We start from the raw sequence: 15,047 nt of genomic DNA on the forward strand, positions 1-15,047 counted from the left end.
AAAAGCAGTTTTTGCATTATTTTGAGATTTTTCCATCTTTTTGAGTATTTTCTAAGTATTATAAGAAAAAAAACAGTCGAACCTCGGTCAATTTAATAACGCCTGGCATGTGGCTGGCTTATATAGAAGATGAAGATTTCTTAACAGTAGAGTACTGCCGCCTCAGCACTATCCGGAAATCATGGACTTGCACTAGATTAGCTAACAAAATTAAAGGGCGGTGAGAAGTCGTCGGGCTTGCTCCATTGAACACCTTTCAAAGTACGGCAACGTCAAAAAGACCAGAGAAAAACATTACTAAAAACTCATAGAAAAAAGACCATCGGCACTCACTCGTTTGAAAGACATTATAAAACTCGCAAACGAAGACGGCAGATTGCCGTAAAATAGCCACGAAGACCTCCTTGAACTCCATTCGAGCAAGCAAAAAAATAGACTAACCAAATGTTATTTTCAAGACAATTAAGGGTGAGATTTGGCATGTAATTAATTGCTCTCAAACGAAGTTTGCAATTATATTGGTCCTTTCGGTCTTTTTTATGCGATTTTTGAATTGACCGATCTTTCGTTTGACGCTTTTGACTTTTCGTCCTCAAAAACAGGATAAAAGGTAGCGCCCAGCGGGCATTAAGTACTCTTAGATCCTTTTAGCTCTGTTTCAGCTCAAGCTGTTTTGGAGACTTATACTTATGGTGTGAAGGGCGGTTCTTAAAGGTTGAAGACCCCTCCGCTGTTGACCCCCCCCCCCCCAACCATTGCCTCCCAACCCCCCCCCCCCCCGCCCCCGCTGTTACCCCTACCTCCACCCAACTGTTGACCCACACCTCCCCCCCCCCCCCCCATCAGCCCTCGAACAACCGCTCGCTAAAAACACACAAATTTATACTATTTTGCAATTTTTTTCAAGCTTTTTGAAATTTTTTTTTACATTTTTTTAAATATTTTAATCAGCCAAAGGTGTCAAGGAACTTCCTCTATGTTTTAGTAGTAGGTTCCAGCATAGTTTCTAGTGGTAATGGAACGGTAACATTTTAACATCACGAATTTTAGCATTTTGACAAAACAAGCAACTTTCAAATTTTTTCCTTATTAAAGTCTTTCCAGACCCAGGGGCCAGAAAACATCCTAAGAAGTTTGATAATAAGTTACTGAGAAATTTCTATTAGCCCTGGAAAAATTTTTCAATTTTTAATGTCAGAAATTTTACCGATTTTTTGACAAAAATTGCTTTTTTTTCTTTTTTGAAAACTTTTGTTGTTTTTTTGAGGTTTTTTCTTGAAATTTTTTCACATTTAGTCATTATTCAGGCTTTTTGAGCCTCAAGTGGAAGAAAACCTCAGTTAGGGTTTGATAATAAGTTACCGGAAAATTTTTGTTGGTCATGGATTAATTTTCAACTTTTTAATATCACAAGATTTAGCAATTTCTTTAAAATTTGCAATTTTAAGTTTTTTGAAATTTAATGTTCTTTTTTGGAATGATGAGAGTTAATGGAACGATGACCAATATTTTTTTCTGCAATTTTAGTAATTTTTGGTAAATTTAAAATTTTTTGTAAAATTTTTAAGTTCCAAGCGTATGGATCTTTATGATCCAGTGAAACTATTTCAGGCTTGAAACAGGGAGACTGGATAGTTTCTTGAGACACTGGAATGGTTCTTAAGATATTAATATCTTGAATTTTAGCAATATTTGTTATGATTTTAGATTGTTTTCAAGTTTTTTGAATTTTTTTTGTCTTTTTCTGAGTTTAAAGATCATTACTGGCCAACAAAGCTTTTCAAGTCTCAGATGGTTTGCTTGACATAGCTCCAAAGGCAAAAAGAATTTTGCACATTTTCACTGCGAAATCTGGAAGCTTTTTTAAATTTTCCAATATTTTGCAAAATTTTAAAATATGTTTTTTATTTGATTTATTAACAAGGCTAGGCTAGAACACTATAAGTTGCACAGTTGCACGCCCGAACTACTAGGTATGATCGTTTATTAGGTATGAACGAAAAACCACTCTTTTGTCGCTCCGCTCTTCAGCATTGATCGCCATTAAAAAAATTGTTCTTCCTGCATAAATTTCACTCCAGAGAATTATTGATTAAAAATAACAACACTTCTCCGATACTCCTCTTCGAGTTGTAAAAAGACAAAGATGCACTCAATAATGCCCTCGCTATATCTTCGCAGCTATAAAATACAGCTTCTATCGAATCTCTAAACTTTAAAAAGCAAGCTCATCTGGTGTGCTGGCAAAGTACACACGTAAAATGAATTCCAAAAAATTCAACTTGCATTCTTCTGTGAGCAGATCTCAAAATTTCATGCACATCTCGTAGTTAAAAAACCTGCTTGTAGATGTAACACGAAGGTTTTCATGGTAATTTAATCAATCTTTAGGTTTATCAAAATCTGCTTGTAGATGTAACACGAAGGTTTTCATGGTAATTTAATCAATCTTTAGGTTTATCAAAATCTGCTCAAGATTCAAATTTCATTCAATTTTCCAGAAAATGTACAAATTGAAATTTCATTTTACTCACTGAAAAAGGTTTAAAAATCTGCAAACGTCCAGCTAGAAATTTTATTATTCAAGATTTTATAATAATTCAAAGTTTTATCCATTATAGAACAATGTGCTATCACTCTGTACACCTTTTCTGGTGATGAAAGACCTGATTGGCCCAATCGACACAATGACAGAAGAGGAACACTCACAGCTAGTTGACGAGAGCATCATCCGACTGGTTCATCAACCTCACATGAAGGTACTGCTCATAACACATATTTTGGATCAATTCAGTTCATTAGAATGACTTTGCACTCCAAAACTTGCTGTATTCACCAAGATCTATATCAAACAAGTGTAATTTCAAATACTTTTTAACAAACAAGACGCCAATTTTCCCTACGTCTTTTAGGTCAATCGCCCGTTCTTCTACAGAGATGCGTCGAGACCTCTTCCAATTGTAATATATGCCAATTTGAACTTCCTTCTACCATATCCCCACACTCCCCTCATCCAGGAACACGCAGCCCCCGCAAAAGTATACCCAGGTTAGCACGATAATAAATCCTTAGTATAGATTAAATTTTTACATAAGATCTATGCGAATTCAAATTGATGAAAATTGTTTCTTTTTAAAATTCGCAACCTCTTGAACTGTTTTCTAAATTGAATGCTATTATTGGCGGCGAAAAACTTTTTCCTTGTAAACGTGCGATAATGTTTCTTGCAAACGAACGTATAAAAAATTTTATGGAACCCTGCAAAACTTTAGGCTGGCCTAACATGCACCCAATACTTGAGCTTCTATCAACATGATTGCCGTAAAACTGATAGCAAATCATGGATTTCTCCAACCTATTCTTCGTTGCCTGACTTGCCCACTTTAGAGGTTGAAATCGACTGAATAATAACTGATTATTTTTTAATGAACTTCAAAATGATTAAATGTCGACCTTGTCTGCACATAGGATAGGCGAAGTTTGTGCCCATTGCTAAATTGTCATCCAGTCATGAATGCCACTGAAACCCAGTACACTTGTCTAGAGTGAAACCTGCATTAAAGACACGTCAGCCTTGACTTTTGAAACGCTTCTGGCTATTTCAGATCTTCCGGTGGTCGAGGCCAACTCAATTCCAGAAATCATTGCGACCGCTCTCCGCATTCTTAGAGACGAAATGATGCTTTCAAGGAGAGCTCTAGAAAAGGCTGCTTTGCCACCCACCGTGAGCAACAATATTACGACCCCTATGATGAAATCACTGCGGGCGGGGGACGGGATTCACATGAAAACATACTTGTAGCTCTTAACGAACACCACAAGCATTTTCAAAAACCGCTAATCATTTTCAAGCCCAAAAATCTCCCCCCACTGTACAACACTTAGATTTTCACGTTACGTTTAATGTTCATCATTCCTCGGCTGGTCAAATATTAGTTTTTGAGGCAGTGAATTATTAACATAAAAGCGCTGTTTAGACATGCTGCAAACAGACCTTCGTAGAACGTTTCAAATGGGCTACGAATTTCAATTTATATTTGCATTCAGTATATAGATAACCAAGAAATGGACAAATTTCAAAATTAACTTTCTTTTCCCTCAGAATACGACAAAGATCAGATTGGATTGACCAAAACACTTCAAATAACTGAAAAGCAGTTAGTTCTTTCGACTAAAACAATAATATTGCTCAAGACCTGCCTTTATATTGAAGACCAAATATGTTTGCTAAAATCCTGTACTACAAAACTGTTCATTAAAACTTAACGAAACTAAAAGGATAGCCTTCCAAATAAGAAGAATATACAGGCACATCGCCACAAAGCAGAGAAAATACAAAACCTTCAGTCAAATAATAAATAAAAATTGGCTGACAAATAAGCCTAGAAAATTAGAACAATTCAACTTTTTCACATAGTAAAAGTACACATTCAAAACAAAAAATATGTTTCATGCATTCATGACTATTGGATAGCTCTAGCAATACTAAGCAAACAATAACAAGCTCACAAATATCTCTTATTTAGAAAAAAGTAAAAATGGAGAAAAATGTAACATTTCTCAATTTTTCTGTCAAACTTCACAAAAAAGCTTTGTGCCAAAAACAATTCAATTGGATTCGTAATAGGAACTCCCTTGGAACATTTTTTTTCAAACCTATATTTCCGGCTTTGTCTCAAAAGAAACAGTAAACAATTAGAGTCGAGTTTCTGCATGTGAACAAAAAACTCTACCGAGAAATCAAAATTTTGTTCAAACAATATTTTCTAACTCAACTTCAAAAATCGGTAGAACAAATTTCACGCGAAACCCCAGGCCTTTTCACTGCACTTCCTCTTTCAGAGTGGCCAAAAACACTAATCCACTTTACCTTCAAAAATCACGAAAACGTGTGAACAGATCTTAGAAAATAGCGCACCAATACCATTTAAAATCATTGAATTGTAAAACTATAAACAAAACCGACTAACGTCGGGCGAATTGCTCTCAAACGACCGGCGAGCGGTTGGCTTCGTCAGTAGCTAGCCACGGTTTATTGAACCCAGCGCTAGCTTGATTCGACTCTTCAACTTTTAGTTTTCTAGCTTTGTTAGCAAACAAATCAAATAGAAAACAATTAAAAAATTTGCAAATTATTGCAAAATTTGAAAAAGCTTCCAGATTTCGCAGTGAAAATGTTCACAACTATTTTTTCCTTCCTGAATTATGTCAAGTAACCCATCTGCAAGACTTGAAAAACTTCATTGGCCAGTAATGAAAGTTAAACACAGAAAAGGACAAAAACACTCAAACAATCGAAAACAATCAACAATTTTTAACTCAAACGAAAACAATCACAATTTTTAACTAAATCTTGCTAGAATTCAAGACATTAAAATCTTCAAAACCATTTCATTGTCTCAAGAGACCATCCAGCATCACTATTTCAAGCTTTAACTAGTTTTACTGGCTCAAAAACATACATAAACTTGGACATAATAATTTTTCAAAAAGTTAAAATTAATTTTATCAAAAAAGTGCTAAAGCTGGAGTCATTAAAATATTGATAAAAATTCCATAAATCTAGAAACTATGCGACAGCTTTTCAAGCCTTGGAGGAGGTCCCTAGGACACTGATGCCGGAAAAAAATGATAAAAGAGTAAAAAAGACAAAAAAAAAACTTGAAAAATTGCAAATAATTTAAAAATTGCTGATCTTAAAATCTTGAAAACCCTCCGTTACATCCAGAAGCTATGCAGTAACCTCAGCCCAAACTCTAGAGGAGGTTATGTGGCCATTGAGGTTGGAGAAATTGACAAAAAATTCAAAAAACTAAAAAATTAGAAAATGCAAAAAAAACTGCTAAAATTTGTGATAAAAGTTGTAACTAATCCATGGCCAACAAACATTTTTCAGTAACTCATTGACAAACCCTAACCGAGATTTTCTGTTGGGCTGAAAAACCTGAAAAAATGACAAAAATGACAAATAAACTGATAATAGCGATAATAAACTAACAATAAATGTTTAAAAAAATTTAAAAATCGCAAATTTTTTTTTAAAAAAAGCTGAAATTCGTGCTGTTGAAATCTGGAAAAACAATTCATTACATTTAGAAATTATACAGTAACTACCTTTGACCCCTAGAGGAGGTTTCTCGAGTCTTGAGGCTGGAGAAAACTAAAAACCAACAAAAACTTGAAAAAAATGCAAATTTTATCAAAATAAATTGATAAAATTTGTCAAATTAAAAAATTGAAAGCTATTCCATGGCAAAAAAAATTGTTTCAGTAACTTATTATCAAACCCTTAAGGACGTTTTCTGGCCCCTGCATCGGGAAAGAAATATATAATTAGAAATAAATGTCAAAAATTTTGAAAAAAATGCACGTTTTGTCATAAAAAGGCTAAAATTCGGGTTGTTAAAATGTTGAAACCATTCCACTACCACTCGAAACTATGCAGTAACGTAATATAAAACCCTAGAGGAGGTTTCTTGACACCTAGGGTTGAAAAAACACAAAAAATGACAAAAAATTTTCAAAAAACTGGAAAAAATTTGTGAAAATTAGTATAAAATGGCGTTTTTAGCGATTGATTGTTCGTCAGTAGCCACGGGAGGCGGGTGGGTGGGGGGGGGGGTACTTCGGGGGTCTGATGGGGAGGGGGTGGGCAACAGTGGGCTGGGGGGCAACAGCGCGGTGAGGGGGGTGAGGGCAATAGGGGGGGGGTCAACAGTGGGGGTGTCGTCAACCTCTAAGAACCGCCCTTCACAACCTAAGTATAAGTCTCCAAAACAGTTTGAGCTGAAAGGCTCTAAGAGCAGTTAATGCCCGCTGGGCGCTACCTGTTTATCTCGTTTTTGAGGACGAAAAGTCAAAAGCGTCAGACGAAAAATCGGTCAAGCGAAAAATCGCATAAAAAAAAGACCGACAGGACTAATATAATTGCCACAAACTTCGTTTGAGAGCAATTAAAAACAAGTGTAACCACAATGTTGACTCAATTTTCCTTCCAAACATGTGAACTTTTAAGCGTAGCAACAGATACGTAGCTAAATAAGAGCTCGCTCGACTCTCTGCGCAAGCACTGAAAATTCTAACACCCTCAACGACAAATTAAAGAGGGTTGTGAAAATTGTGAAGGCAAAAAATTGATATTCAGCATCTACTTCCTAGCTGCGAAGGAGACAGAGCGTCCACAAAGAGCTTTAAAAAGAATTCTGTCTCAAAAAAGGAACGGCCACAGATGCACAGAGGAAAACCTTGAAACATATTTGATTGCGAGTCTTTAGAGAAATTATATGACATAGCTGGCAGGTTGCCAAAAGATAGCCGCAATCGCCTCGTAGATCTGCAGTTTCAACGATAGTAAAAGAAGCAGGACAAAAAGAAACTTTTTAAATGCTGAGATGTTATATTTTGATTAAGAATCTGTTCAACTTATTGCTGCTTTCATTAGCTGCCCTTGAATACCTTTTAATTAAAGTGACACGCGCTCACTTGAATTTATCATCTTGAATTAAAGCAAAGTCAAGAGTGAGGAAGATACTTTTGAGGGTGAGGTAAGTCAGGAGTGACCTAAAAATAAATCACGCGAAAGAACAAAAAACACACTTCACTAAGAGTGAAAAATGACGTCACGCACGCAACTAAGTTGAGTCTGCATGAATAAAAAGCAGATTTGAATTGATTGTGACGTCATATGGTCGTAATAAAAATACTGTTGAAGAAATAAAAAAAACGAGAAGGAGAATAATAGGCTCAGCTATCACTTTGCGACTATTAAAATGAATCAATTTTATAACTGCAGGTTACACGCTGAGCACCACTTAGTTTCGTTACTTTTGATTCTTTTCACTTGAAGGGGAAGTTTGGCAAAATTATTCGGATGGAAAAATCAATGCCGCACGTAATAAGCATATAGGAAGAAAAAGGAGTCTAGGCAAGAAAAAGCAAAAACATCATTAAGAAAAACCGTTTAGAAGAATCCAATGCATTATTGCACTGTTTTTCACGGATTGTTTTGACGGTGAGAGAGAAAGAGAGAGAGAGAGAGAGAGAGAGAGAGAGAAGACAGACAGACAGACTGAGAGGGAGGGAGAGGGCAAAAAGGGGTGGGTTACAGAATTTCTTCCATTTACAGCTTTTTTACAGCTGTTTCTCGTTTTAATTATTTCTATTTTATTAATATCCGCGAAGCGATAACGAGGCTATTATTGATCCCATCAAAGGTTTTTTTGAGGACAAAATTCTACTTTTTCAAAATTTTGACTGAATTTAGATAAATTTCCCTCATTTGATGTCTTAGAAATGAAATGACATCATTTTAGAAGCTTCTTGCTCTAGTCATTACTAGAGGAAGCTTCTAAAATGATGTCATGTCTAGAAGCTTCTTCCTCTAGTCATCACTAGGAGCTTCTAAAATAATGGGGTGTTTCTAACCCCGACAATTTTAAAATTTAGTTTAGAAATTTAACCCGAGAAAATGGATTAAAATTATCATGAAAATGGATTAAATCAAGTCAAATAGTGGCCGTTTTCCAACATTTTTTGATTTTTGCTGTAAGTTTTATCTTATCCGTTGTTTTCGCAGCCACTGGATGGGCATAACTGGTATCAAAAGATCTTTTGAGAATTTTTTGGGACATCGATCAGTTAAGTTCTCGTTTTTCTCGTTATGTTTTGCTTCTGCGAATTTGAATATCTCATTTCAAAAACAAAATTAGCTATATAGAACGGAACATTAAATGGGGTATATTTTTTTCGGAGTAGTGACCCTAACTTAAAATGTGATAAATGAGATTTTGAAATTTGATTTTCCCTTCATTTCTTTTTCCTCCGTTTTTCTCAAATCAAATGCGTTAGCAAAATAGTATATACATAAAATAACTAAGTGAAGTTGAGCTTAATCGAGCTCGTATTTTTCCTTCGAGTCAATTCCGAAGTACTGCTACGTTTTTTGTTTGCTCGTCTGACCATCATTTTTTGCTTTAACACCACAAACCACAGAGAATTTTTTTCTATTTTTGTTATTATCAATGGATTTTCTTTTTGCCACGTAGGTGACGTTCTTTCTTACTTTGAGCACTGAGCTTTAAGCTGAATGAGCTATTAAGTTTTTTCTATCACAACTCACTCTCAGAATGACTTCAAGCAATGATGACTTCCAATCAGTGACTTCAAAAGTAATCTTTACCCATGCAAGAGATTTTCAAAAAACTGAAAATGGTGAACAGAAACATTGATTGAACCTTAGAAGCAAAACAGCCACATTTTTTTAAAAATGGGGGAAAACATTGATTATTTTGCCCGTTTATATTATCGAAGCAGGATCACTTAACTTCAAAACTAAGAAACTTTACACCAGCTGTAACTACGAAATGTTAAGAATTTAAACCAGCTGTCAGCATTCAGACATAAAGGCAGACAAACGTTAAAAGAATTTGCTTATTAAAAAGTCATCTCTTTCAAAATTACCATTTTCGCTCATTTAATGGCTACTTTTGCGGATCAATAAAAATTTATAATGCTGGGGGGGTGGTCAAAAGATGGAGGGGGTTAGGGTTGGGAAGGCTGGACGAGGGGGGTCCAAACCACCGGGTGGAGGAGGGTGGGTGGACTGGAGGCGTGCTTGGGAGGTGAGCTAGGGGAGTCAAAGTTTTAAACATAGCCGGCAGATTGCCGGAAAATAGCCGCGATAGACACTTGGGGCCTTCCATGAATTGAAACAACTAAAAGAGATTAGATAGACAGATCGACCACCAGTCCTTTATTAGACCACTAGCACTAGACTTTTTGGGTTAGCTTTGGACTGTCATTTTTATGAGACACATAAGCTCTATGGAGAAAGCCCTAATAGGGCTTTTCAGAAATAGGATCTTTTCCGTTTGTACCCCCTCAGCTTAGTGGGCGCATATTATTTGCACCTCTCAGATGCACGACCAATAATTTTTACATAATGACTTACTATGTAATGGCACGTGCTGTAAATTAGGGGCGCATAACGTATTGGGGGCACAAACGGATAAGATCCTAAAAACATAGCGGGCAGATTGCCGGAAAATAACCGCGATAGACGCTTGTGGCGTTACATGAATTCAAACAACTATAGAAATAAAATAGACAGATCGACCACCAGTCCTATAATAGACCACTAGACTTTTTGGGTTAGCTTCGGACTGTCATTTTTATGAGACACATAGGCTTTATAAGGAGAAAGCCCTAATAGGGCTTTTCAAAATTAGGATCTTTTCCGTTTGTGCCCCCTCAGCTTAGTGGGCGCATATTATTTGCACCCCTCAGATGCACGTGCAATATTTTTTTTTGGGGGGGGCACAAACGGAAAAGATCCCAAAATTAATATTCGAAATCGAAAACTCAAGACTCTGATACTCAAGAATTAGGACATATGTTTGCCACTACTTAGATGCACACTATTGACCTTTAATAAGTAAATGTTCATAAAATTAAGTTTCATAAGTGAGCTCAGAAGTCATTTTTTTAGTGAGGTAAGTCATTGAAAAAGTCAATTCCAAAAAGTCACGGTACGATGAAACAAAAATCTGTTAGACGAAGTAAAATAAATTAGGAGCGCTATAATAGCCGCCTTAAATTGAGGACGCAACTATTAATTAATATTTGAAATCAAAAACTCAAGACTCTAATAATCAAGAATTAGGGCATATATGTTTGGCACTACTTAGATGCACACTATTGACCTTTAACAAGTATATGTTCATAAACTTAAAGTTCCATAAGTGAGTTCCAGAAGTCATTTTTTTGAGTGACGTAAGACATTGAAAAAGTCAATTCCAAGAAGTCAGGGTAAGATGAAACAAAAATCTGTTAGACGAAGTAAAAAAAACATAGCAGGACAAGTCCTGAAATACAATTCAAAGAATTGCATGAAAAACTCAGACGTACACTACCTGACCAGCAGATCAATTGAACAATGCCAGACATAACACAAAAATCATCAAAAAATGAGAAAATAAAAGTATCAAAACTAAACAAAAACATACTCATTGCTAAAACTCAGACAAAATTTTTTCCCTATAAACATACCTATTGCAAAAAATGTTCAAAACCAACTTTTGTTTCTGAAATTGGTCTAGTATTTCATATGCGAGACTTGAAAAACATTCATTGGCCCTTGAAGATCGATTAACTCGAAAATAACCAAAAAATTTAAGAAAAGAAATCAATTGCAAATTATAAGTAAATGTTGCTGAAAACTGTGATCAGAATCATTTCTGTGTCTCTAGAGGCTATTCAGTAACTCATTCAAAGCTTTAAAAAACTCATTGTCTCATAGAGCGATAGGCAATAATTTTTAGAAAAAATTTCAAACTTCAAAAAATAGAAATTCGTTCTATTAAACTGTTGAAAGCCATTCAATTGTTCCCTAGCAACTATTTAAAAACATACTATCAAACCCTGGATGATTTTACTGGCTACTGAGGCAAGAAAAAACAAATGAAATATGATTAAAAAACTTGCTGAAACCAAATCCATTAAAACTAAAAACCATTCAGTAACTTTTTATCAGAACGTGGAATAGGTTTTCTCGCACTTGAGAATGGACGAATATCAAAAACTGACAAGAACTTTAGAAAACCTTAAAAAAAATTGCAGATTTTATCAAAAAAAAGCTAAAATTCGAAACATTAAAACGTAAAAAACCATTCCATTGTTATTATAAACAATGCAAACTTATTAAAAAACCTCAAAGAAGATTGCCTAGTCCCTGAAGCTGGAAAAACTGAAAAAATGATGAAAATTTTCAAAAAAACCTGAATTTGGTTTAAAAAAATGCTAAAATTTGTGATATTCAAAAGTTGAAACCTAATCCATGACAACTAAAATTTTTTAGTAACTTATAATCCAACCCCTAATAAAGTGTTCTGGCCCCTGGGACTCAAATAACTTGAATAATGACAATAAACGTCAAAAAAAAATATGAGAAAAATTGCACGTTTTGTCAAAAAATGCAACAATTCATGATGGCAAAAAGTTGAAAACCATTCCATTACCACTAGAAACTATGCAGTAATCTGTCATAAAGTCCTTTATCAAACCCTAGAGGAGGTTTCTTGACACCTAGGGCTAAAAAAACTCAAGTGACAAATTTTCAAAAAACTGAAACTTTCAAAAATTAGTACCATTTTGTGTGTTTGTGTTTGTAGTACCAAAACATATAGCTCATAAAATGGTCACAACAAGCAATTTTGTCTCACAAAACGCCGTCATCAATTTTTAAAAACTTCAACCGAAGACTAATCAAACAAAAAAAACTCACAAAAAACATTAAAAATTGCACCATTTTGAGCCCTAAAACTCCTAAAAATGACCTTTTAACCTTAAATTAAGGCTATCCCAGCAGTTGCACCACTATAAGCACTTGAAGGACTACTAAATCCCACTTTGGGCCTCTAATAAAGCTTAATGCCCGCTGGGCTTTACCTGTTTATCCCGTTTTGGAAGATCAAAGTCAATGAAAAATGTGTAAACACATCTTAAAAACACAGCGCCCCAATACAATTTAATTTCTTTGAATTTAAAAAAATTTAGAAGCGCAATAACAGCCGCCTGGAACTGAGGACGCGGCTATTAAAAAATTAAAAACAGCCCTTAACACCGCAAAATTGTCGCCTCGAAATATTTTGGTGAATCGCTTCTTAAGGACTGGTAAAAGGCGCAAGGCTCTAAGAGCCTTTAATGCCCTCCGGACGTTACCTCTTTATCCCGTTTCGAGGACAAAAGTCAATTGGGTCCGACGAAAAATCAGTCGAGCGAAAAATCGCATTAAAAAGACCGCAGGACTAATACAATTGCTACAAACCTTGTTCGAGAGCAATTAAAAATATAGTTACGTGAAAACGGTTAGGAAAAGAATGCATTCATAGCCGTCAGATTACCTACCGTGGCGCGCCAATCAGTTTAAACGCAACATGTGTACAATGTTTAAACATACCCGGCAGATTGCCGGAAAATAGCCGCCGTTGATTCCAATAAGCATGATTGGGATTGAACGAATAGAATATATATTGAAAAAAAAACATTTTTTAAGTCCGATTTATTTTGATGGCATTTTGTAGTTGAACATAAGGTACTTCTGTTTCTTAGAGAGAGGCTACAGGGGCTACTATCAATACCAATAAGCATTAGAGGTGGTAACTAAGACTTATAGGAATGACGTTCAAATAGCGGGCATCTAAAATTGGGCTTTATGGGTTTATCCCGTTTCTATTTCTGACTTCAATTTTTTATACCGACTCTGTTCATTTTGAATTGCCTTGTTTAGCAACTGATGTTCAAATTCACTTTTAGCAGAATGAGAGAAGAGAGAAACTAGCCTAGAGAAGTCAAAAAGATTTCACGCAAAATGTCGAAAAAGCGGCAAAATGGTAAAGCGAAAAAAAGTTTGACGAAGTAAAAAAAAATACGACCGCAATAATAGCCGGCTGAGAAGATGAGGGCGGCTATTAATAAACATACCCGGCAGATTGCCGGAAAATAGCCGCCGTTGATTCCAATAAGCATGATTGGGATTGAACGAAGAGAATAAAAATTGAAAAAAAAAAGATTTTTGTACAAAAACATTTTTTAAGTCCGATTTATTTTGATGGCATTTTGTAGTTGAACATAACGTACTTCTGTTTCTTAGAGAGAGGCTACAGGGGCTACTATCAATACCAATAAGCATTAGAGGTGGTAACTAAGAATTATAGGAATGACGTTCAAATAGCGGGCATCTAAAATTGGGCTTTATGGGTTTATCCCGTTTCTATTTCTGACTTCAATTTTTTATACCGACTCTGTTCATTTTGAATTGCCTTGTTTAGCAACTGATGTTCAAATTCACTTTTAGCAGAATGAGAGAAGAGAGAAACTAGCCTAGAGAAGTCAAAAAGATTTCACGCAAAATGTCGAAAAAGCGGCAAAATGGTAAAGCGAAAAAAAGTTTGACGAAAAAAAAAATACGACCGCAATAATAGCCGGCTGAGAAGATGAGGGCGGCTATTAATAAACATACCCGGCAGATTGCCGGAAAATAGCCGCCGTTGATTCCAATAAGCATGATTGGGATTGAACGAAGAGAATAAAAATTGAAAAAAAAAGATTTTTGTACAAAAACATTTTTTAAGTCCGATTTATTTTGATGGCATTTTGTAGTTGAACATAACGTACTTCTGTTTCTTAGAGAGAGGCTACAGGGGCTACTATCAATACCATTAAGCATTAGAGGTGGTAACTAAGACTTATAGGAACGACGTTCAAATAGCGGGCATCTAAAATTGGGCTTTATGGGTTTATCCCGTTTCTATTTCTGACTTCAATTTTTTATACCGACTCTGTTCATTTTGAATTGCTTTGCTTAGCAACTGATATTCAAATTCACTTTTAGCAGAATGAGAGAAGAGAGAAACTAGCCTAGAGAAGTCAAAAAGATTTCACGCAAAATGTCGAAAAAGCGGCAAAATGGTAAAGCGAAAAAAAGTTTGACAAGTAAAAAAAAAAATACGACCGCAATAATAGCCGGCTGAGAAGATGAGGGCGGCTATTAATTAAATGATAACGATTGTTTGGTTGAACTCCTTAAACGGGCAAAATGCCATCATTATGGAACCAACCATTTCATCCCAATGTTGCACTATAGACTTGCCTGAGCTCATAGAACTCAGGAACAAAACAGTGCTCGCCTTCTAATGATACATCAGAATATGAAGACATTTATACAACCGTTTGACTTTCACTAAGCTTGGCGGCGCAACAACAGGCAAAAGCCAAATATCGACTATCGTGATTAGAAGCCAACTGTCTCTTCATAGAAAGATAATTTCAAATTGGTGCATCATTTAAAGTTAAGTTTTTTTAAAAAGATTTGTGCAAATAAATTTAAAAGATTAAACATTTGAGAACTAAAAAAAGATTCTAAAAAATTGTACATATTATAATTTACTTAAAATAACATAGCCGGCAGATTGCCGGAATAGCTGCGAAAGAATAGACCTGCGTGCCATATAATAGAGATAGAAACAGATACAGATCTAAATTGGAAAAAA

General features: G+C 35.4%; 2 protein-coding genes across 2 annotated transcripts in view; one reads left to right on the forward strand and one right to left on the reverse strand.

Moving 5' to 3' along the window:
* LOC142340947 (uncharacterized) overlaps positions 1–4,229 on the forward strand; it is an 8,596-nt gene extending 4,367 nt beyond the window's left edge. Inside the window, exons 2-4 of the mRNA XM_075391728.1 lie at positions 2,622–2,759; positions 2,913–3,048; positions 3,606–4,229. Of these exons, the coding sequence (XP_075247843.1) occupies positions 2,622–2,759; positions 2,913–3,048; positions 3,606–3,802 (471 nt within the window). The 3' untranslated portion in view covers positions 3,803–4,229. The remainder of the gene's footprint in view (positions 1–2,621; positions 2,760–2,912; positions 3,049–3,605) is intronic.
* The window catches only part of LOC142341633 (uncharacterized), a 147,884-nt gene that overhangs the window by 115,300 nt on the left and 17,537 nt on the right, over positions 1–15,047 (reverse strand). The gene's annotated exons all lie outside the window — the stretch shown is intronic.

Source organism: Convolutriloba macropyga, chromosome 6 (assembly GCF_964194025.1).
Source record: "Convolutriloba macropyga chromosome 6, txConMacr16.3, whole genome shotgun sequence".
Taxonomy (NCBI): Eukaryota; Metazoa; Xenacoelomorpha; order Acoela; family Convolutidae; genus Convolutriloba; species Convolutriloba macropyga.